Genomic DNA, 24,091 nt, shown 5'->3' with positions numbered 1-24,091 from the left:
AGAGAGAGAGAGAGATTTTCATAGAGCTATCCCAGTGCATTGTTCAGGCCTTTTGATTTAATAAATCTAAAACTTCAGCTGAAGAGGAAATATCCACTGCCAATATTTAAATGATCAGTATTCTCAAGGGACATCCTATTCTAGATAGCTAGAAATGCCTTTGTCTTCTGCTGCTCTGCCCCTTATGACAGGTTTCAGAGTAGCAGCTGTGTTAGTCTGTATCCGCAAAAAGAACAGGAGTACTTGTGGCACCTTACGCCTGGTCCACTCTACCCCCCCCCCACTTCGGACTAAGGTACGCAAATTCAGCTACGTTAATAACGTAGCTGAATTCGAAGTACCTTAGTCCGAACTTACCGTGGGTCCAGACGCGGCAGGAAGGCTCCCCCGTCGATGCCGCGTACTCCTCTCGCTGAGCTGGAGTACCGGCGTGGACGGCGAGCACTTCCGGGATCGCTCCGGGATCGATTTATCGCGTCTAGACAAGACGCGATAAATCGATCCCAGAACATCGATTGCCTGCCGTCGTACCCGGAGGTAAGTGTAGACGTACCCTTAGAGACTAACAAATTTATTCGAGCATAAGCTTTCGTGGGCTACAGCCCACTTCTTCGGATGCCCCTTATAATTCTCATATTTTTGCTTACCCTCCCCATGCATTAACCCATCTAAGTACAGACTTTAGTTAAACCCAAAGCTTTTTAGTAGTAACTTTGCGGCAGTATTTATAGCTGTACGCTAATAAAATTGTACTTGGTGAATGCAACCCAGGGATTTTAAACCATACCAGAAAAACATTTGAGAGACCCAGGGAAAGGAGAGTGAAACATTTGAGAGAAATACTTACTAGGAACTGAGCACAAATGTCTTTGGTGAATGTTTGTTCTCATAGGTTGACCAAGACATGTAGGATAAAATCCCCCCGGGGCAGAAAGGCCAGCATGAGGCCTAGCCACCACCTTAATCCCATGTAATTAGGGTTTAAGTGGGACTTCCAGGGTAAACAGGCCTTTTTCTGGCCCTCTGCACAGGGGTGACTTTCACCCACCGAGCACAGAGAAACTATACCATGAGAAACTGATAGATTCATCTGGTCAGATCTTCCACTGTGTCAGGGCTGTTTCATTTCATTCCAGTGGTGCAAGCTACACTAAAGCTCCCGTCCCAGCCGCAGAAGGATCCCCCCTGTGTAGGGAGGCTCCTCAAGCGGTGGAGAGCTCCTGTAGTGATTTTCATGCCACCTCCTTCCTGCAGTTGGCATAGTGGGGAATGGCTGGGGGAAATGGCACAGGGCCAGATTCTGTTGCTGTCAGTGTCCCCTGGCAGTCATTGGCAGTCAGTCTAAGCCTTTGGGTAGCTCTAACCTTCACCAGGTTACCAGACCAGTGGGAAGCCGTTCCAGGATTGTAAAATGGATGGTGCAAAGGTAGCTTACAACCTCCCCTCCTCTCCCCCGCCCCCGCCCTCTGCATCTGAGGATCCGGCCTCAGTTTCTGAGCTGGCTTACCCTCAGGTTTGCAGGGAATGAGCGTCAGCTCAGAATCTTGCCATACAAATGTGTTCGTTTATCATGGTAAATTTTACCTGATGAGTTTGCATGAGGGGTAAGTCAGCAATGAATTCAACTGGTGATCTTCTGGGTTTCCTTATTCCCTCCTCTTGACCCCTAGAAGACAGCAGGATGACTATAGACCTCATGACTTTTAGAGCAAAAGGAAAAAAAATCCACTTCCTTGACCTAGACTTCCCATAATAACACCACCAAAAAAGTACAAAAATAACCAATTCCAGTGGCTGCTCACTGAAGGGGATGGCGACAGAGACAGAGAGAGATATTAATGTATATGATTTATAATTTGGGGGCATTCTGATAGCATGGCAAAGACAGTTATATAAGAACCATGATGAATATACTATATCAAACCTTTCTGAAAAGCAAGCACAGTTCTCCTGTGAATAAGACCCTTGATGTCAAATAAGTGCAGTGAGTCAGCCTTCTCTTTGAATTTCTGTCAGTTTGGATTTCAAATTAAAGTTTTTTGTTTTCCTATCTATTTGATTTTTTATTTTCTGATGTCCTCTTACTCCTCTCTTGCAAAAGTATTATTTTCCTCATGAACTGGTGCATATGTTTATTGTAACTGACACGTATGTGTATCTCCTGTTGCATGTCCCACTCTGTTTAATATCATTAGGTGTTCCATTAAAGTCAGTGGCAGTTTTGCTGTTAACTTTAATGGGAGCGGATTGAGTTCTGTGGACGACTTGTATATATTATCAATATATGCATATTTTTTAAAATGCATGTTAATTGCTTGAGAGAACAGACTCGCTTCTTCCCTCTTAGTTCCTTTTAAATCAAACTTAAATCCCTTCTTCCACTATTATTTTTATAGTTAGTAAAGTGAATTGAAGAAAATGGAAGCTTTCCACATCCTTATTTTGGTGCAAAGACTGTCTTTGTTTTGTTTAGTTTGCTGTAAGCCCTGGGAAGAAGAGCAAAGCAAGCTCTCCTCTGACTTAAAAATCAATAAGGAGTGTGTGAATCCTGTGATGTGAAGTCTGCTGGTGAATGTTGCTTTAGTTTTCTCATCATAGTTTGTAATGAGGGAAACTACACGTTCCCTTTCAAGTTTAAGCCAGTTTAACATGGAACAAGCTAATGTTGTCAACTCTTCTTTGTGTCTTCTGAAGACTATGAGTTTTTTGAGAGCACTTTGCCTCCAACCACTACCATGATCACTACTACTACTGCTGCTACTACTACTACAGAAGCAGTGCCTGAGACAGACTATCCAGAGATCAGTGTTGCCGGCTCCGATCCTGTGTCAGAATTTGACGTAGCTGGGAAGAAACGATTTACTGGTGAGCTCAGTACTTGTTATATTTTTGCTAAATAATAAGATAAATAGTTCATGTTCTAGCTGCATCGTCCCATCTGGTGAGAAGACTGCACAAATCTGGCTAACAAGTCACAACTCTTCTTGATACTGTACAGTGCTTTGAGAGATTATCACAAGATAAAGACAAGTAGCAGTACTTGGAGGTGTATCTTGATCTCAGACACAAATTAAGCCAGTTTAGTTAAACCAGAGCAAACCCCTTGTAGACACTCTATTTCAGTTGAAGAGGGCTGTACTTCAGTATAGCTTAAATCTGTTTCCAACTGATTTAACCAAAATAAGGCCAGTCTACATTAAAAAGTTAAGTCAACCCAGCCATGTCGCTCAGGGGTGTGAAAAATCCACACCCCTGAGTGACATAGTTAAGTTAACCTAAGCCCTGGGATAGACAGTGCTAGGTTGTGGGAAGAATTCTTCTTTTGACCTAGCTACCACCTCTCGAGGAGGAGGATTAACAACAGTGAGGGGAGAACCCCTCCTGTCACTGTAGTGATTGTCTATACTGCAGCAATGCAGCTGTGCTGCTGCAGTGGTTTAAGTGTAGACATACCCTAAGAGTGTCTACTCTGGGATTTGCTCCACTTAAGCTAAATCAGTTTAAATTCAAAGCTTTAGTAGAACTCGTGCAGCTCTCCTTGTAGACAAGCCATCTGATGGGAAACCAGGGCACCGTTCTCTTCTGTTACACCAGTGGAACCCCATTGAGATCAGTGGCATTGTACACTGATGTATCTCAGAGGAGAATTTGTCTTGCCGGGATATTTCATTCGGAATGTGTAGTGTGGGAGAATAAGTAAATGGAACAAAGTCTTAAATTGAAACCCTTTTGATAACTAAGAGTGCTAATATGTTTTACATGATCATAAACATCTTGCTTTATTTTGTAATTGTAGAAAGAAACAATAAGAGATGGAGCTGAGCCAAAAAGTTTGGATCTGCATGCACAGGCCAGATGCTCAGCTGGTGTAAATCAGCAGAGCTTCAATGACTTCACTGTAACTATGGTTCTTTATACCAGCTGAGGATGCAGTTCTGAGACCTCATCGAAGTCTTGGGGGTACACTGCCAGGGCGTTTCAAGGGCCAGAGAGCATTGCATTCCAGCAATCCTCCTTTGATATGGTAGCTCCTACGGGACTGATAAAGGTCGGCAGAATTTGCACCGAGGGTCAGTTCAGCTGCAGGACTGGGAAAGCAGGAAATGTGGCTTAGAGCCACCTTTGCTTCATGCCATCTTCCCAACATACCCACCAGCTGTGTGGAGTTCTGCTCTGGAGCAGCTGAGGATTGAGCTCTTGTTTACCATGGTTTGGGGAGTAAAATACTTTTCACATAAACCAAAACTTTTTCAAATGAGTCTTCAACTCCTCCCTGTCAAAACCTGACAGTATGTTCCCGTTCTTTCAGCGATCATGCGTCTCGGTCTGTTTAGATTAGAAAGCCTTGTGATGGCTAAAATGAAGTAGATTACAAGCTCTGGGCAGACTCCCTGTGAGGCGGGAAATCCAATAAGATAAACTAAGAACATTTTTTTATGAACACTTTAGGACACTAGGGGGAAAAATATTATCCTCCCAGGGAACTGTATTATTGTAACTAAATAAACATTTCCAAAGGCGAGCATTAGAACTCAAACTGTTTCTTTAAATGTTAAAATGACTGTAGACATTGTGCCTCTGGCTCCATGCCCCCTATAGCCTTCAGGTGTGACACCGCAGGTGAGCCCTTCCTTAGTTTCCCTTGATCTGGATATAGATAAGTCCAAAACACACCTTCTGTGCATGAAAGAACACCCGCTTCAGAGAATTTCCTTTATTAACAACAAAGATTAGCATAAGCATAAGCAAGACCTCATTCAGGTGCCCCCCAGGAAATCTGCAGTTTCACAGTGAGTTCAACTAACTTCTTGCTCCTTAGCCACGGGGCACTCTAGACCAAGCCCATCCTCTGGTGCCAGGGCTTCTAAGTTGCTGCTGCTCCCTTCCCTTGGAGAGCAGTCTCTGATTCCTTTTTTCAGGATGGCTCTGTTCTCTTCACCTCAAGAAGAGTCTCTGGTTCCTTCTCTCAGCTTACTCTGGTAGCCTTCACCCAAGGAACTATCTCTGTCTCTCTGGAGTCCTTCTAGTGCCTTCTCCTAGGCTACACTTGTTCCTTCCCTGGGAAGGCTGACCCTCCCTTCAGAGCCACATTCCTCCTGGGAGTCCTCTCCCTGGTTCTCTGAACTCAGGCAGCCCTGTGGTAAGGTTGCAGGTGCTCTTCTACTAATTGACCATTAAATAGCCACCTGGGGGCAACCGGTTAATCGTGGGTGTGTCTTCAGAAGGCTGTCATGGGCAGGCTAGGCCCCAATTCCCCTTAACGGTTCAATTGCCCAATGACAATGACCTTTAATGCAATAGAATTACCATTTAGACATTTTGTGAATTAAGTACAGTTCTTGTCACAATAAAGCATAAGTGTAAAAGTTACCAGTTACTAAGCCAATACCTGTACATTTCCATAGTCCAAGAAAGTTGGGAATTAGGGGTTGATTTTAATATTAGCAACCAGTTCTCAGTATTAAATAACCATAGTGGGAGAGAACCATTCTACATTGGTTTCACTGCTAAATATCAGTAATTTGTTTCCATGATCTTTAGCACCTCTCCCTAATGAACATAGAGACAAGTAACTCCTTACGCTAGTACGAAGGTGTCCAGTTTCCAAAGCAAGGGCTCTGCCATGAGCTAAAAGGACCAAAACTCTGTTACTTAAACTACATTCATTAGATAGGGTGACCAGACATCCCGTTTTGGTTGGGACAGTCCCCTTTTTAAGCCCTGTCCTGGACATCCCAACTTTTTTGGCAAAACTGGGCATTTGTTCCATTTACTTTTACCAGCTGATCATCAGTTGGCAAGAGCAATGGGACAAATCGCCCAGTTTTGAAACTGGGGGGTGCGGAGGAACATTTGGGGGGGGGGGGGGTGCCCGGTGACACCAGGCAGCTTGGGCCAGTCCTGTGCTGTGTCCCATTTCTGCTTTAGGGAAATATGGTCACCCTGTCACTAGAAGAACAATAACCTGTATTTTACTTTCTGTATTCCTTAGGCAAAACTTCAGTGGGGTTCTCAGGACAAGAATCTGGTTGCGGGTATGTAGGAGAAGGAAGAGGATAAAGAGAGGGCATCCATGCAGGAGACAACTAGAATGGGGCAGACTGCAACTCCAGGGCCAGCTCCTCAGCTGGTGTAAATTGGTGTAGTCCCATTGAAGTCAATGGGGCTATGCTGATTTATACCAGTTGAGGATCTGCCCCTCAAAATGCAAGGGGGAGGTAGGGGCAGCTTTAGCAGGGGTTCCAGGGCTCAGTTGCACTGACAGAGATCATGAAACTGAGGGTGCAAAGACACGCTCCTGGGGGAGAAGCTGCATTCACTCCTTTGCACAAGAAACTGTCTGTGGCTCCCTAGCCTGGGTCCGGCATCATAGAGATGCTGCTCCCGGCCACATCACTGCACGATGTTGTCAGAGTTGCACACTGCTACAGAAGCCCGAAAGGCAAAATCTGCCAGAGGGAGCACTGAGGGGGTAATACCCCTGTGTGTCCCTGTCTCTAGGCAGCAAGGAGATGGGTGCATGGCGCTGGACTCATGGTGGGGCCTTGCCTTGCTCTGAGCAGTCAGATCCAGATGCTGAGCCACTGCTCCCCAGGTGGGGTCTCTCTTGCTGCTATGAGTGCACACATTGAATCAGAAGGCTACATCTGCCACCGGGGGAAAGGGACTATCTAGGGCAGCCAGAGGAGCTCCAAACCCAAAGTGGGCAGGTTGTGACATGGGAAGGACCCTGCCTCTACACTGTGGCCCTTCTACCACACATCTACGCGCACACACACAAAACTTTGGCCCCCAAAGCCAGGTCCTAAGCCTTAATTTTAGAGCAACAACATTGAGTTAATCAAGAGCCGTCCTCCTGATCCTTTATAACATAGACTGAAATGCACCAGACATGGTTATTCCCCATCTATTGAAATCCTTAGAGTAATGTAATTCCCACTGAATATTTGTCATGCTTACAGTTTCCATGGTGCTCTATTTATATGAAGAGTAGTAGCACTCCAAGAAGTTTCCAGACAGTTTACAGATTTGAAAGCGTCAGTGAAATGGTAGGAAAATATACAAGATGTACAAGCTGGAAGGTCAGGAAATGAATGTCTAATTTATTTTATTTTTAAAAAAATATAGCCATTTCTGCGAGTGCCCCCTGTTTTGGCCGGCTGTGAGGAATATAAAAAGAAAATTAACCTTGTGTTTTTTCTACAGGAAATTGTCCTTAGCTGTAGTAATCTGCCTGTCTGTACAGACTTAAATAAATGCTGCTTATCACTGTCTCTTCCAGCTCCTTATGTGAGTTATCTCAATAAAGATCCTGCAGCCCCCTGCTCCTTGACAGAGGCATTGGAGCACTTCCAAGTGGAAAGCCTGGATGAAATCATACCCTATAACCTAAAAGAGGGAGAGCTGCGTCCCCGGACAGTCCCTTACAATATCACAGTGGTGGCAGTGGAAGGCTGTCACTCCTTTGTCATTGTGGACTGGGCCAAACCCCGACAAGGAGACCTGATAACAGGTATGGTAACAGAACTTTCCAGCCCTGGCTGTCACCCTGGGGATTTTGTTGTCTTGGTTGGGGTTCAGGAAATCTATGCAGAAGCCAAATGGGAAGATTTTTACCTTAATCTGAGCTAATTATTATTGATAACTTTTCAACAATGTTAACTCTCCGTTACCATATTGCTCCCTCAGAAGGAGGTATTAATTGCCTTCTAGTCAGTGAGAAAGAGCTTCTATGTCATCTGTCAACACTGTACTGATGCCACTGATAAGCATATATTAGTCCTGGTCTTTTAAAGGACTTCACCTTGCCTCTGTTTTTGTACCTGCGGTTTTGAAGTGCAAATATTTGTGGGTTTATTTTGTAGCACGTAGCCTCTAACACTCAGATTGGCAGAAGCACTCAAGGAGTTAGAAAGTTTCAGACCAATAAAATTTCCCTCCCCCGCAATATGGGAAGCCACATTTCAAAATCAGTCTCTTTATTTTCTAGCACCGCTCTCTTCTAAATCTCTGGGTGGTGGGGGCAGGGGGGGGGAAGGAAGGATGGAAAGTTATGGAAAATACAGAACAGTTTTTCATGTGGTTTGCAGATACTGCATGCCACAATAGCAATATTAATGATCCAGGCCAGAATAAAACTGTTTCTGTATACAAAGAAATATTGTGGAGCTTAGTAGCTGAGTGAAAAGAGAAATTTAAGCTTTTTATATAAATAAAAACAGTTAAACTGAAATGGAGCTGGTTAACTCCTGTGGAACACATAACCCAAACTATGTTCACTTTATTATAGTTAAAGTTTGTTCAAATGCCAATCTGACATACTGCGGTTGGCGGTTAAACAAATACATTAAACTGGATCTTTTCCACTGTCTTTAGAGCACATGATAGCAAAAAAAAAAAATGTAAATTGAAATACAAATCTCAAACCTTGCTAAAAAAAATCAGTGAGATATGTAAATAACAAAAGTATTTGAGATGATGCAAAACCCAACTTGACAGCAGGTCAGATGATTTGGAGTCAGAAACTGACTGTGCTGTTGTATTGGTTTTCACATTGTTGCTGTTGTTGCTGAAACTTGACCAACTCTTTTGCTGGCAGCCCCTCTGCAGAGGGGCCAAGAAGTGAATGGTCACGAAAACTATGCTAGCCGTAAATCACTGATACGCAGTGGTGGGGGAAGGCAGGGAAGCTTCCGCTGCCAATGCTGTGCCTGGTCAGTGGATAAATAAAGGATTTCATTTTTCAGTGTTATCTGAACACTGTTCACTTAAAAAATCACCCACAATGTCACTAATTATGTTAATTTCAGAGCAATATGTCACATAAGTAATGTTTGAGCATGTCCGATACATCTTTTTGCCTTCCCCATGTTTCATGAAACACTTGCATCTTGTCACCTTTTTTCTGAGATGACCTGCTGTCTTCCTTTTCACTCTTCTCACAGCCATGCTTCGTATTGTTCATTTCTGTAATATAGCTTGTCATAATGTCTTGGTCTGGCACTCTGAGATTGTTAAAGGCACACTTCAAAGGACTTTTCAATAATCAAGCTTATGCTCCCTTTCCCCTCTTTCTGATGAATAAAGAGGGCTTGAACAATTTTTCTGGCTTTTGCCCATGAATTTTTGCTGCATATTTTTTAACCAACCTCTTTCATTTGGGATAGAATGAAAAACACATTTTTCTTTATGCCTAAGGAAATTTACTCAAGGGACAGGGGGAGAAATTCTAGATGTTCAAAATCTTTGTTCATGGCCCCAAAGTTACTAGTCATATTTTTAAATTTGTTACCAAATTAACAAGTCCACACAGGCTCTCGCTTTCCCTTTTATTTCTCCTTCAGCTGGGAATTGACTGAGCTAGTTTAGTAGAGGATTGGTTTTTTCCCCCTCTCACCCTAGCTTGATCAAAATTTCAAGAGAACCCACAGGTGTGCTGGCTTGAAGCCAGAGAGAAAACTATGTAATACTGATGCAGAACAGAATGTAAACAGTGTTCAAGGTTGATTAATGTAGTTTGAGTCAATGGAAAGAGAAAGTGGATCTGTGTCACTTTTAAACTGAAAATGTCACTGTCAGAAATGAATATGCTGAGTGCTTTTCAGACACTTTGCATGTGTTGGTAGCCTGGAACTTGAGTGAGAGGTTGACTGGTACAGTACCTATGAATTGCAGATCGACTTTAAGGGATGTTGCTTCTCAATATGTGTACAGCATGATATCTACTTATAGAATACTCCCATTTATCTGAAACCCTATTAGCTGAACCCCTTCCTTGCCGCCCGTGTATTTCATGCTGGGAGACAAAGAAGGGATTTAGATAATGTGGAGGTTAGCATGATAGAGCAGAGACTATGAGGAGGAGGAGGATGGTGTAAGCCTGCAGCAGTGCAAGGAGCCCTCTTCAGTCCTGCTGTCACTGGAGTGAGTGAGCAGGGCAGAGCAGAGACCCCCAACCAGGGCTTCAAGGAAGAGGAGGACAAGCCCTCAGCTGCAGGGGAGGCCACCCAGCTGATGAATGCCTGAATGGCCTCTGCCCTCTTGTTTATCCAAAGTCTGTGTCCCCTATGCTGTTCAGATAATCAGGAATATACTGTATTGGCTAATGGGAATGTTCGGAAATGTGAGTGACTTTAGGCTGGGATTTTCACAGGAGCCCAGGGAGTTAGGTGTCTGATTCCCATTGAAATTCAATGTGAGTTGAGGCCCTTACTCCCAGAGTCTTCTTTGAAAATGGCAGCCTTGAAGAGGACATCATGGACCTGATTGTATTGCTCCACTTTTACACAGTGTAACTCCATTGATTTCAAGAGAGTCACACCAGCATGAAACTGGAGTCATGCCAAGGAGAATCAGGCCCAGCAGCTGACAGAGTTGAATTATTCAATTTTTGCTGTTTTTCTTAGAAGTTTTTTTTTTCTGTTTAAAAGCCTGACGCATATTAAATACCAACACAGGATCTTTACCAATGTTGGAAACTGTTCTTTTTCAAATATAGGGCAAAATCTTACTGTCTGATCTGCACTCTGGATCTCTATGGCTTATATTTGCACTTGATCCTCATGCAAAACTCATTGACCTCAATGGGATTTGCATGCAGTGTTCTAATGCAGAATGTTCAGTCTGCCCAGTGCAGAGCGGAGGTTAGGGTTTGCTCCAGAATGAGTGAGCATGTATTACCTTGTAGAGTGAGTAATAGGTGTGCTCTTGCTCCCATTAAAGTTAATGGGAGTTTTACCATTGACATCAGGGGAAATAATAGTGGGGAAACAGATTGGTCTCCCTCTGTATAAAATGTTTTCACTGGAGTAATTACCAGCAAGATGCTGGAGTTCTACCAAAACTGAGTTTGACACCTCAGGTCAAACGTGCTAGATCCACTGAAGTTAGTGGAGCTATACAAATTTACACTAGCTGAGGATCTTCCTCCTCATTTTAAAATGCAACACATTTAAAGTAAAATAGTGGAGGAAGAAGTTTCAGCCTCACCTACATTATTTGATACTAGTCAATTTGGGTCATAATTGAAGTGTTATTTAAACACAATGGTCCAGTTCATCCCTGGTTTAACTCCACTGACTTCAATGTAGTTACACCAAGGATGAAAGTGGCCTAGTGCAAGCTCCGGCTCTGAAAAGAAACAACCAATTTCCTTGGAAAAGTCAACAACCGTTGAGGAGGAAGATCCTCAGCTGGTGTAAATTTGTATAGCTCCACTAACTTCAGTGGATCTAGCACGTTTGACCTGAGGTGTCAAACTCAGTTTTGGTAGAACTCCAGCATCTTGCTGGTAATTACTCCAGTGAAAACATTTTATACAGAGGGAGACCAATCTGTGTTGCCACTTTTAACGAATGCAGATAATAGAGGGACTGAGAGAATACAGGGTAGGTTTTGTATAAAGCAACACCGTGAAAAGCCCTGATGTCTTTGCTCTTTGACGCTTAGAATTTGTCAAAGTAGCTAAGCCTCAAGGTATCATTGATTGAAACTTAGAACCCTCATTGGCTGATCTGTTTTTCTCTCTTCCATTTGCAGGTTACTTGGTTTACAGTGCATCTTATGATGACTTTATAAGGAACAAGTGGTCAACCAGGACTGCAGGGGCTACTCATTTACCTATTGAGAACCTGAAGCCAAATACAAGGTAACAATTTGGTCTATTCTTTTTGAATACTGTTGTTAATTTAAAATAATTTTCCCTAGTTGTTAGTCATTTTGGTGGTCTTAGTAGAATTGCGCAAATCTGGCACCAAATCTAGACCAAACAGAATTAATCAAATCAAATTTTAGAAATCATGCATCTACTTATAAGTACACCTCTACCTCGATATAATGCTGTCCTCGGGAGCCAAAAAATCTTACTGTGTTATAGGTGAAACTGCGTTATATCGAACTTGCTTTGATCCGCCAGAGTGCGCAGCCCCGCCCCCCCCCCCGCCCCCGGAGCACTGCTTTACTGCGTTATATCCGAATTCATGTTATATCGGGTCGCGTTATATCGGGGTAGAGGTGTACATAAGACATCACATTGTCCTTGGGTGGATGAGCAATACATATTAACTATACTGATATGTTCATTTATATCAGCATAAAAAGACTTGGCCCAGAAATGAACATGCAAGCTATATACATAATCCAAGCAGCTTGTTCAGGAAAAAAAAAAAAAAAAGAAAGATAGGAGCCTTGCTTGCATCATGCTACACATTGGCTCTATCAGACAAATGGGAGAAGTGAATTACAAAGTCAAGGGTACATATGCCAGCTTCAGAACATACATGTGAAATATGGTAGGGTTGTGGGTGAGTGTATATTGCTGCTTTATTCATTCCTGGCTGCAGTTCAAGGGTTTGCGATAATCTATAAAGCTCTATGGGAGGGATTTTCAAAAATGCCTAAGGGTGCTAGGCGCCCAACTTCCGCTGAAGCTCACTTGGAGTTGAACATCCAACTCCCTTGGGAAGTTTTGAAAATCTCACCCTACATGACTGGGATTTCGTTACCTGAAAGACCATCTCTCTGTTTGAGGTGCTTGAGCTCATAGGCCCTAGGTTTAGCCACCTGGGGGCTTGTGGCAGGGTGTTCAACTCTAGAATTCACTTTCCCTGTCTGTTCACAGTACAAGGCCCATATGTTTTCTCTAAGGAGTGACTTTTCTTGAGATGAAATAGTGCAACAGTAGCGGCACCAGACTTAAGGTTGTGCTACAGAGTTCACTTTAACAGGAACATTAAACCTCTATTTTGTAAAGATCTCATTGAAATGGCAAAAACCAAAGCATAGCCTATAAACACGGAGCACTATTTGAACATTTCATGGTGGTTTGAAAAAAAATGAATTGATACAGAGAAAATAATAAATGTTCAGAATTATCTACATTGACAGTTTTCCTGTGGCTAGTCTCACTTACTTTGTATCCCTGAAGCACCCTGGGACTTGTCCTTTGGCCACATTGTTGCTCTCTGTGTGCTGATTTCTAGAGTATCAGTTAGGTCCGGTCTACACTTAAAAATTAGGTTGACCTAGGTACATTTCTAAGTGCTGTTTAAAATTTCATGCCCTGAATGCCATGGTTGGGTCAACCACACCCCAGGTTTAGCTGCAGCTAGGTTGACAGAAGAATTCTTCCATTGACCTAGCTACCACTTCTCAGAGAGGTGGATCAATTGCATCCAATGGAAAAAAAACTCTTCTGTTGATATAGAAAGTGTCTACAGTGCTACAGCAACATAGCTGCAGTGCTGCACTGTGCCATTGTAGCTCTTGTAGCGTAGACAGAGCCTTATACATCAGTAGTGTTGGTCTATAATGCATTTTATAACATTGTAGCCATAATGGAAAATATGTGTTCCCAGGCAATCCCACTGAATTTGGTGACAAATCTGTAATGGCACAAATATCATTACTCTCTCCAGGGCTGAGCAGACAGGGGATGGGGAGAGAAAGAAATAGAATGACTCTCTCATCAATGCCCTTGTCGTCCAAGGAAAAGTTTTCTGAGCTGTGAAAGAGGAGGCCAGGCATTCAATTCCCACCTCTTCTAACTGATGTTTTAATTCACTGCCTTTATTAATGACTAAGACCATGAACCCCAACCTAGGAGATGGTTAATGAAGAGCTGTTGAACACTCTCCATCCCCATCCATTATTTGAAATAAGTTATCAGACTTAATTATGAGTTATGTGAGGTCACTGGAGGTCTCTAACCCAACAGCTCCAGATTGTAGTGACTGCATCACACTGCCTTTTAGAGTGATGAAACCAGTTTTGATTATCCTATTTTTAACCACTCTAAACCACACTCCTCTCCCAGCACTAGGAATAGATCACAGGATTTCTGATCACTGGTATTCTACTGCTGATTAGGAAATAGTGTGTAACGCCCTTGGGAAAGTGTGTGTCAAGTCCTACTCCGGCTACTGCTCTACTAAAGGGTTAACAGTTATTCCTCTAGCTAAACTAGGAAGTGTCTAAACTAGTAATCTAAAGTTCATGGGATTCACACCCTGCTCGTGATCTATTTTGGAGGCATGGTATGGTTGTATGTGATTCATGCAGCAAGAAGACCTCTTTAAAACAGATTTTATACTACGATCATCTGTAAATTGAATCACCAGAATACACATTTCAGTCCCTTGTCGCACACTTTACTTGAGTTACCCCCACTAGTCAGTGTCCATTATGCAACCCCCATAGAGCCTCATCCATAGAGGATGTAAATCTGTGACAGTTCGCAATTTGCGAGCCTGCCTCTTTAGCACAAGCAGGAAAGAGTGATTCTTTTAGTTCTTGAGGACAATGGTTCAATCCCTGGTGTTGGTCACAATGGTGGTGGTTATACAGGTAGGTGCCTTAGTTTGGCATCTTTGTAGGTTAAGAGGTACGCTTCATACGGGAAAGGATGGGAGTCCCAGAGGAAAGGGGAGTGCAATAGGCAGGCTTGCTGTTGTAACACTGATATGCACACCCCACTTCTGCAGCTGCTCCTGGCTGTATCCAATTGCCAGAAGTCCATGAATGTTCTGGGAAGTGAGTGATGACGCACTCCTTCATGGAAGTTCCCTCCGGCTGCCAGGTTATGTCGTCACTGCTCAACGTGGAGTGCTGCTCTTGGTGTACTTACTGTCAGTAACTTTTAAACAAAGCTAAACTGTTGTAGACATAAAGAACATCTCAGCCTCCCACGCTCTTCAGAGGGGTCAGCGTCGTCAGGAGCTGCTTCACTAGCAGTTTCTCCCTCTGATTCCCAGGCCGGTGCAGCTCTCTGGGGAGTTATCCACTGAAGTATCCCAAACCTGTATAAAAAAACTAGGAAATCAGCAAACAAAAACTTCACTTGGCAGCAATGAAGGTTGCAGAAGCACACACCATCCACCCAAACCCTTAAAAGAATAAAAATCAGACATTAATGGGAAAGACTCGCGCATTCCTTTCCACCTTCGTATTGCCTGCAATGTTGTCAATGACCCACACTGTAAGGTTTTCACTTCCATCTCCCAACAGGCACCAAAAAGCACTATGTACCCCATCTTCATAAACCTGAGCGCTAATGCAAAACATTAGTAGTGACTTCAGCAGTTATAAGGCATCATAACTTCCCACATGAACGGCATGTGTGACAGCCAGATGTGCCGATCTGTTGAGAGAATAGATATAAAAAGTCTGTGAGGTGACTGTAAGGTTTTAGAGGGAGGTGAGGCACACGTTATGTCAGTGGATTTCACAGCTGTTTGCTAGACAGAAGTGGAATGTTGAGACTAAGGAATCCTGGGTTCTAGTTCAAGGTTCTGAGGGACGTGTACTCTAGTGGTTACAGACCCTTCTGCCCCGACCCCTGTCAACCTAGACCCCTTCTGCTTCTAGCTCCTCAAGCCTGTCCTTTTCCCACTACCATCTTCCCTCAGCTCCCAGTCTTCAGTCTCCCCACCCTCAGCTCCACATTCTAGTCCGCTCCCAGTTCTTTGTCCCAGTCCCCCTCTTCCCACTTGGCTCCACATCCCAGACCTGGTGCTCCAACTTCCTCTGGCTCCTCATTTCATTATGCCCTTACCCTGGCCCCTTTGTCCTGGTCTCCCCACACTCTACCCTCCAGGCCTAGCTCCTCACCCCTCTACATTCAAGTCATGCTGCTTCCTTCTCCTCCTCCTCCTCCTCCACACTGCCTGGGCACCAGCAGGGTGAACCCTGAAAGCACCATTTTCCTGCTCTCAGTTCCAGTGCCCAGCATCAGAGTGGCTCCTGGCTGTCAAGAGCAGCCATTGCAAGGAGAATTTTGCTGAGATGCTGAAGCTCTGAGTTGGAGCATGCTCTGTACGGATGGAATCTTCAGTGAAGTTAGCTTCCACATTCTTACACGTTGTTATTGAGCAAGTGTGAACTGAGATGTTCAGAAGTTCACCCCGTGGCCAAATTTGGACAGTTTTTCCACAAGAACAATAAAAGTCACATCCTAGACACCAGGGCAAATTCAAGTGCCTGTTCCAATGGCTGGAGGTTCTAGAGATTCTCAGTGAAACAGTTCTATGAATATTTAACCTAAGCAAAGCAGTGTATATTTCCGTAATGCTATTCTGAGACATGGCCTCCATTATGCACTTTGCCGAGGAACTTTCTTTTAACAGATGCATCTAGCACCTGTAGGCATGGCAAAGGGATCCTTTTCTATAAAAAAAATTGTCTGCCTCAGCCAATATCATTTACGTACTCCAAATTCACAAACTGAATTGACTACATATTTTTTGTCTTAAAAATATCTCCATAACCACTGCGTGAGAAGTACCTATTTGAGAAAACATGAACTGGAGGAAGAAATTAGACTGGAACCTAAGTGTTCACAATAGTGTGTGCATTTTATGAGAAATCTCTGATTAAGTAATATATACTGTACACCAATGTTGATATCAGTGCTCAGCATTCCATATGAGAGGCTGTCACGTTATGCAAACTAGGGCATATACAGCATATGAATCCGGGATCAGCTTCAGACCAAGATTTAAAGCTGTTGTCACACCCTGGGTAGCATGGTTGGGAGAACCTCAAACAGCTCAAAATTCTACAATCTCTTAGAAATTTTCAACTTGTTCTAATGTTTTACAAAACAAAAAACCCAAAATATAACCAGCTTTTCTAATGAAGGGCCTGATTCAGGGTCCATTGAGGTCAACAGGAGCCTCTCCAATAGCAAAACTCCCATCATCTTCAGTGGGAGCAGGATCAGGCTCCCTGTGACATGAATGAATAAATCTTAAAACTATCTTGGAGGCACAGCCCACCTGTCTTGACTGCTCCTCTTCCCTCTGACTGTCCATCAGCCTTTCACAAAAGATGCTGGGACAAGTCAGTTTTTAGCAGAGTGCTCTCCACTCAACCCCCTTTCTGCACTAAAGCACTTTTCTCTGCCTCTGTGACATCTTGCTCAGTGCACCTAGAACTGTGAGTTGTGTTACCGCTCTGCCACAGCAAGAGTGAGCTTTGCCGCAACTAACTATGTGTCAGCTCCCCGACACACCAGCTTGTCTGCCTTGCCAGCAAACTCTTCAGGACTCTGCCAGTGGAAACCTTGCCTTGCAGGTAATGATCAGTGAACCCCAACTCCTGAGTTCCCCAGAGGTGTCCTTCTCAGTGTCCAGTCCCTCTTACTGGACACTCACAGAAGTTATTAAGTTTGTTTCATCCAAAGACACAGAGCACACAGCAACCTGTTAGCTTAGCTGAAGACTGTCACTTATTTCAATATAACAGCAGTGAGATGATTTTGTAATAAAACAAGAAATAAGTTTAAGTGCTTTCAAGTGAGAGTGAAAGTGATATGAAAGCGTACAAACAAAACTCACTTTCTAGTGACTGCAGCTTAACTTTAGTAAGTTACAGTCTTTGTCTGAGCAGGTTTCTCACCTACAGGCAGTTCCCAGAGACTTCAGTCCCCTGGGTTGAAGGATCAAACTTTCTCAGATTTCAAATGCTCTGTCCTCTTGGGTCCCTTTAGTGATGGATGCCAAAATGGCTTTATTTCTGCTTATTTTCCCCAAGTTCCATTGTCTCTGTTTCTAGAGCCAGTGAGGCTTCCTGGGGGTACAGCTTCCATCCCCCATGGCGTGATCATTAAGTGGATGTCTCCCATTTGCTAGTTTGATGGCTTTGTTTACCTTGTACATAAATGTACTTCCATTGTTTCTGGCCTCGCCTTGCTCAATTTACATTGGAGACAGGCAAGCCGGCGAAACAACATTCCTTTGTCTAGGACAGACTGGGCTTATCACTGCATGCCAAACACCTTTTGAGATCATACATATCTCACACGACAATGTTAATGATCAGCATGTTACCAGTTCACATATGACACCTTACATGACACCTTTTAGATACAGGTTATGACAACCGTGAGTTGGAGCAACGTCAGACCTGATGTGAGTTATGATATGCCTCTGCCAGTTGGCATTGAGGGGCTCCCAGGGTCACAGCCTCCAGGTCCTCCTTGTTCTTCTTTATCCTCAAGGCCCATCTTTCTGATCCCAGGTCCTCTGCTACTAATTCCAGCCCTTATTCGTACTTGGTCTTTCGTAGGAGGATCTCAAAGCACTTTACAAACATAAATTAAGCCTCAGCACCTATGAGGCAGTTAAATATTATCCTCATTTTATGGATGGGTAAACCTAGGCACAGAGGTTTAGATTCACAAAGAATCTAATTTTTAGGGGCCTAGAAAATCCCTGGGATTCACAAAGCCTGAGTTTGGCACCTAGGCTCCCAATCCCCGTACAATGAATGGGGGGAGAGAGACACCTCAGAATGAGATTCACAGAAGCCAGCACACTACGAGGCTCCTTGCCTAAACTAGCCAATGGGAGTTGCCAAGCCAAGGGTGTGTGCTAAGCCCTTCCTCTCTCAGAGATAGGGTGGCAGCTCCCTCTGCTTGGGATTCTCAGAAACAAATGCTCCCTTGGGAACTGGCACCCACACTGTAGGCAGGGTGGGAGGAAGGGGAGGAGATGAAGAAAACTTGCCTCGTAGCTTTTAGCCCAGTGGTTAGGGTACTCACCTGGGAGATGTGAGAACTCTCCCCCCACCCAGGCTATGGGGTATTCTGATGGGGGGCTCCCTCAGACTCTCTTGCTGAAGCTGTGGCTAACTAATTAAAAAAGTCATTGGAGCAGGGGGACTGTATCCCCCACGTTAGTGCACTGTTCACCAGGCTGCAGAGTCAGTCCCTTGCTTGCTCTCTCTCTGGCCCACTGTTGAAGCTGTTGCATTCTGGATAAATAGTGAAAGAATCCCATTGACGTCATTTGAAAGATCCATTAGCTTCAGTGGGATTCAGATCAGGCCCCAAGCCTTTAAGGCTCCCTCTGCCTTCCTATTTATATGCTGTGTGTATGTGTGTGAGATCACTCCATGTGCTCTAGAAGTATAAAATAGAACTGAAACACTGGTGATGTGTTAGTTTCATAACCCTGCAGAGAGTCATGGTAAGGCATTTCCTTTGGGAGTAACTTCAGCAGTTGCCCTTGAACACATCACTTGTTTTGCATTATTCTGTGATGACGTATTTCCATAAGGAATTTAATTTTTTACCACGTGTATATTCATAGTCAAACATGACCTTGCCTTTCCATCTTGCCTATCCCTGGCAATGCTCCGAGAGGTTCCTCTCACTGCCTTTCCCCCAAATCATTCCATCGCTGAGGAGAGGGGTGGAGCCAGCATGTATTGATGCTCTCCTGAAATCTGCAGGAGTCCAGGCCCCTCTAGCTGCAGGTCCTGTGTCCCCACACTGGTTCTGGGATCCCCTGCATCTCCTGTCCCCCAGCGGAGACAGATCTGCTCCCCTAGGCCATCCTGCCATCAAAAGGAAGGTTTCACAGGAAGCTGCAGAGGAGATGATGCAGCCTCCGGCTACAGTCATGTTTTTGTTGACTTTTCACAAAGTTTAGGGGGTGATGGGACATACCCCCATCCTACTGGTAGAAAGGCTAACGAGCACTCCTGCACTCAGGCAGTGTCAGTCAGGTGAACTGCAGCACATGCTCCACCTGGAGAAAGGGAGCTTAAAAAGATAAATCTTGCCACAGGAAAGGGGGGAAGTTTGCCCAGGAGGAGAGGTGACATGGGAGTGTCAGTGAGCACCAGTAGCAAGCGATACCAGCCTGGGGTAGTGGCTAGCCTCCCCTCCCCTGTTTTGGAGGCAGACCAACATTGCAAGTCTGATATGAGCAAGAGGCCCTATAAGGCTGCTCCCAGCCAGCAATCTGTGGTGGGACCTGGAGAGCACTGCCAGGGACTAGAGGTAATGGGACACAAAAAGGATCCTGAACTCCTGCTGGGAACAGGAGTGGGGGCTCCTGTAGGGGCAAGAAACTGAAAGAGACTATGGGCATGCCCAGGCCGAGGGTTGGCTGGCTGCTGGTTGAGGAACTGTGCACACCTCCTTTGATGCCATCCCTCCCAAAACTCTTCTATTCCCTTCCCACCCACAGATCTTCAGCCCTGGGGAGGGCCCTTTGTGGGGTTCTGGAGAACTAGGCATGGTGCTGGGATGATGGCTGACCCTCTCACCCCCTGCACTGGGGACTAGGGGAATCCACACTGCATTCAATGGGGGCATAATCCAGCCCTTAGTATTTAACCCTTTAAATGTTTGTGCACGGTTATCATGTGTCGTCCTGCCTAGTGACTGCATACATATTGTTGTTGCCCCTTTGAGCTGGTGGCAGCTGAAATCTGGTACCTTGCAGGGTTGTTTCTGTGTGGATGAGAAATCAGTGACACAGAGTCAGAGTATTTCCTTAGTGTAATTTACAAAAATGTTCCCTAGTCTTGTTTCTTTGTACAGCGGCTTCTCACAGGCAGCCTGATTTTTGCAGAAATCTGTGATAAGAAGCTCCAGCTCTTGTCCCAAGAGGTAACTACCTTTTTGCTTTTGCTTCTCTCCAGGGGTCTACAGACTCCTTCTGCTCACTCACTCTGACAGCTTAGCACACAGCTTTGTGCCAGCCCCCAGCCCTGCCTTTAAAACCTGGAAAACCATGTTAGCTCTGCATTCCTCTGCTGGGACCACATGGCTTCCAAAGATGGGCCTGGATCATTAGCCTTGCAGCCTCCCCCAAGGACTTGCTGGGTGGTTACCTGTGTTGCATCCACTCTTTCTGTAGAGAATTTGTCCCTGGTTTACAACCTCAGCAAGCCAGCCCTTCCATACCTCTTTCATAACAATATTTAAACGGCTATATTATTTCTTTTTAAATCAGTCCCTCCAGTCTTAGCAATCCAGCTCTACAGAGCATTCAGAGAACATAGTATGTAGAGGGCAGTGCCATGCTTAAGCCAAGTCTTCACTGCAAAATACAGGTGTGTGTTTACATCGAGATAGCCAACGCAAAGCTCATTCAGTGTGAAATCCTAATAGAGACAAGGCACAGGTAGTTTTTACCTCAGTGTAACCAGTCACAGTCATCCCTATACCTTCCACCTGTAGTTTACCAGGACCCGCTCCTGCAGGCCTGGGGAGCAAGAGACCAGGAATAGGCATTAAGACGCCAATCCAGCAAAGCATTTAGGGCTTGTTCTGACTCATATTGAATTCATAGGAGCCGGATCAGGCCTTTAATCACAAGCTTAACATTAAGCACATGAGCGGGTCCATTAAGCACAAGCCATTGACTTCAAAATTAGCGTACGTTCAAGTACTTCTCAGGATCAGGATCTCAAGTGGGAACTCCCACCTGCCTCCATCCCTGGATCACCCACCGGCAGCACCCCTATCAGCACCCCCCCACCGCCTCCCGCCTGCCAGCAACCCCACTGATCAGCGCCTCCCCTTCCTTCCCCGCACGCCCCGCCCACTGTAGTCAGCTGTTTCGCGTCGTGCAGGAGGCGCTGGGGCGGGGGGAAGGAGCCAGGGTGTGGCGCGCTCGAAGGAGGGGGTGGAACAGGGCGGGAAGAAGTGGGGCGGGGGTGGGAAGAGGCTAGGAAGGGGTGGAGTGGGGTGGGGCCTGGGACAGTGTCAAGCACCCCTGGCACATTGGAAAGTCTGTGCCTGTGGGAGGGGGACTGTAGTCTTGTTGACAGGGAGTCAGGAAATCCGGGTTTTGTGCTCAGCTCTGCTACAGACATAGAGCCTGATCCAAAGCCTGCTGAAGTAAATAAGAATCATTCCATTGGTTCCAACGGGGTTTGGATCAGGCCTTTGCTATGTGACTTGGGGCAGTTCACTTAGCTGCTGTGGCCTCAGTTTTCCATCTGTGAGTTGAAGATTTACTATACCCCACCTCACAGGGGTATTACTTCTTTAATGACTGTAAATCATTTTTAGGTTCTTAGTGTAGCCTTTTTTTAATTTAAATTCAATTTAGTAATTTTGTATTAAACCACCATGGGCTCAGTTCCTGTTGTTACGGTTTCAAGCTCAACAGAATGAAAATCACCTCTGGTGCTTTTCTCAAATTTGGAAGCTCCAAGAACACATGAAGATCAAGGATAGTGACCACAGACACAATCACAACTGCAAAGTCTTATCTGTACTACAAGTTTTATTAAAGCAATAAGTAAAATTACAATTACCCATGCATCTATTAGCCCTACAAAACCCCATGCAAAACTAAGACTGTAGTCATACTCGCATCCTCAAAGATATTCTAGGGTCTGTTGGAGCTCTCAACAGATGATCATCAATAGAGGGATGGTTCCTGCTGGGGTTTCCTGTAGGGTCTTCCCACTTGTACCCAATAAGGAACCTCTTTTATATTATTGTTCTGACCATGCCTAACACCCTATGCATATACGTGAGGGTTTCACCCTTCATTTCCTTATCTGTGCTTCCACACCCCATCTGTGCCTTGTTTTTCATAGGTTGTATCTTAGTTCCCTTTATTCTCATTAGCATCTACACACATGTGTACATGGTAGCCTGCAGTTAGGAGAGGATATTCCATGATATTACAAACAGGTGCCTCATGGACTTGGCCAATACATTGTGGTTTATTGCAATCCATGTTTCCATAACATCACCTATCAGCACATCTTTTACAGTAATCTTATAACCTTATTGGCATAAGGTTATTCGTAGTTCATCCACTCATGTCAAGTGTTCCTAAGCCTAATAAGGCTAATCTAAAATCTTACAGGCCTCAGCCTGTAAACTTTGCATCCCAGCCGTGCTTTACTTGTACACCTAATACACACTCGTCACTCCTAAATACTTGTCAGTCTTATACTTCTATAATTACAGAACTTAAATCTGTTTCACATACATACACTGATTATATATCAAATAGAATATGAGTTGGCCATAACACTAAATAACAAAGTGATAAATGGATGATAAAATGAACTGATTGGCTAGATAGGATAGAAGGCCCTGTAGGCATGTCAAATTGTATTGTTATTTATTATCTATTATAAATTGACCATGATCTGAGATGCAATTCTCAAAGGACTTTTCTTAGGACAAAATATTATTTTTTCTTTCTGACTAAAAATGTCATGTAGTACAAATTTCATGTGGTACTACAGTTGCTGGTATCCCTATGTTTTTGGCTGCCCAACACTGCAAGGAGTTGTCATCTAGTTACAGTGCAAATATTTGTAATAAAACTAATAATATAATGTGAGCACTGTACACTTGGTATTCTGTATTATAATCAAATTCAATATATTTGAAAATGTAGAAAAACATCCAAAATATTTACAATCAATTTAACTTGCCGTTCTATTATTGTTTAACAGTGCGATTAAAACTGCGATTAACCGTGACTATTTTTTTAATCTAGTTAATTTGTTTTGCATTAATTGCGTGAGTTAATTCTGATTAATTGACAGACCTATTTAACTCTTTCCCAAAGATAAATAGGCTGGAAACCACTCCTTCTGGTTTTACTGTATGTGTTGGACCAAATTCTGAGCAATGTCAGGGCAGCTTTGTACTGCACCCCAGAACAAAGTTGCCTTAAAGTCATCTCAGTGGCTGGTGTTCTGCCAACAGTTAGGTCCTATCCCAGCCCCTTCCCCTTGGCTGGTGCAGAAGGTGTGACCGGATAGAAGTGGGTGTGGCTGGGGCAGCCCTTTGCTACTGCTGAAATGGCCCTCTGGAACAATTAGCAGGCTGTGTAAATTAAAGCAGCCACTAGGTTCTCATAGGTTTCTGAGTGGTAGCCGTGTTAGTCTGTATCAGCAAAAAAAACCGAGGAGTCCTTGTGGCACTTTAGAGACTAACAGATTTATTTGAGCATAAGCTTTCGTGGGCTACAGCCCACTTCATCAGATGCATGGAGTGGAAAATACAGTAGGAAGATATATATATACAGAGAACATGAAAAAATGGGTGTTGCCATACCAACTCTAATGAGACTAATTGATTAAGGTGAGCTATTATCAGCAGGAGAAAAAAAACTTTTGTAGTGATAATCAGGATGGCCCATTTCAAACAGTTGACAAGAAGGTGTGAGTAACAGTAGGGGGGAAATTAACATGGGGAAATAGTTTTTAGTTTGTGTAATCACTCATCCACTCCCAGTCTTTATTCAAGCGTAATTTAATGGTGTCCAGTTTGCAAATTAATTCTAGTTCTGCAGTTTCTAGTTGGAGTCTGTTTTTGAAG

General features: G+C 44.1%; 1 protein-coding gene across 1 annotated transcript in view; it reads left to right on the top strand.

Annotated features, from left to right (window-relative positions):
* The window catches only part of FNDC1 (fibronectin type III domain containing 1), a 135,447-nt gene that overhangs the window by 92,453 nt on the left and 18,903 nt on the right, over positions 1-24,091 (top strand). The window contains exons 13-15 of the mRNA XM_024203564.3: positions 2,695-2,865; positions 7,283-7,513; positions 11,539-11,647. Of these exons, the coding sequence (XP_024059332.2) occupies positions 2,695-2,865; positions 7,283-7,513; positions 11,539-11,647 (511 nt within the window). The remainder of the gene's footprint in view (positions 1-2,694; positions 2,866-7,282; positions 7,514-11,538; positions 11,648-24,091) is intronic.

The sequence above is a fragment of the Terrapene carolina genome, unplaced genomic scaffold, assembly GCF_002925995.2.
Source record: "Terrapene carolina triunguis isolate 2854851 unplaced genomic scaffold, T_m_triunguis-2.0 Scaffold85, whole genome shotgun sequence".
NCBI classification, from domain to species: domain Eukaryota; kingdom Metazoa; phylum Chordata; order Testudines; family Emydidae; genus Terrapene; species Terrapene triunguis.
This window is presented reverse-complemented; position numbering and strand designations above follow the sequence as displayed.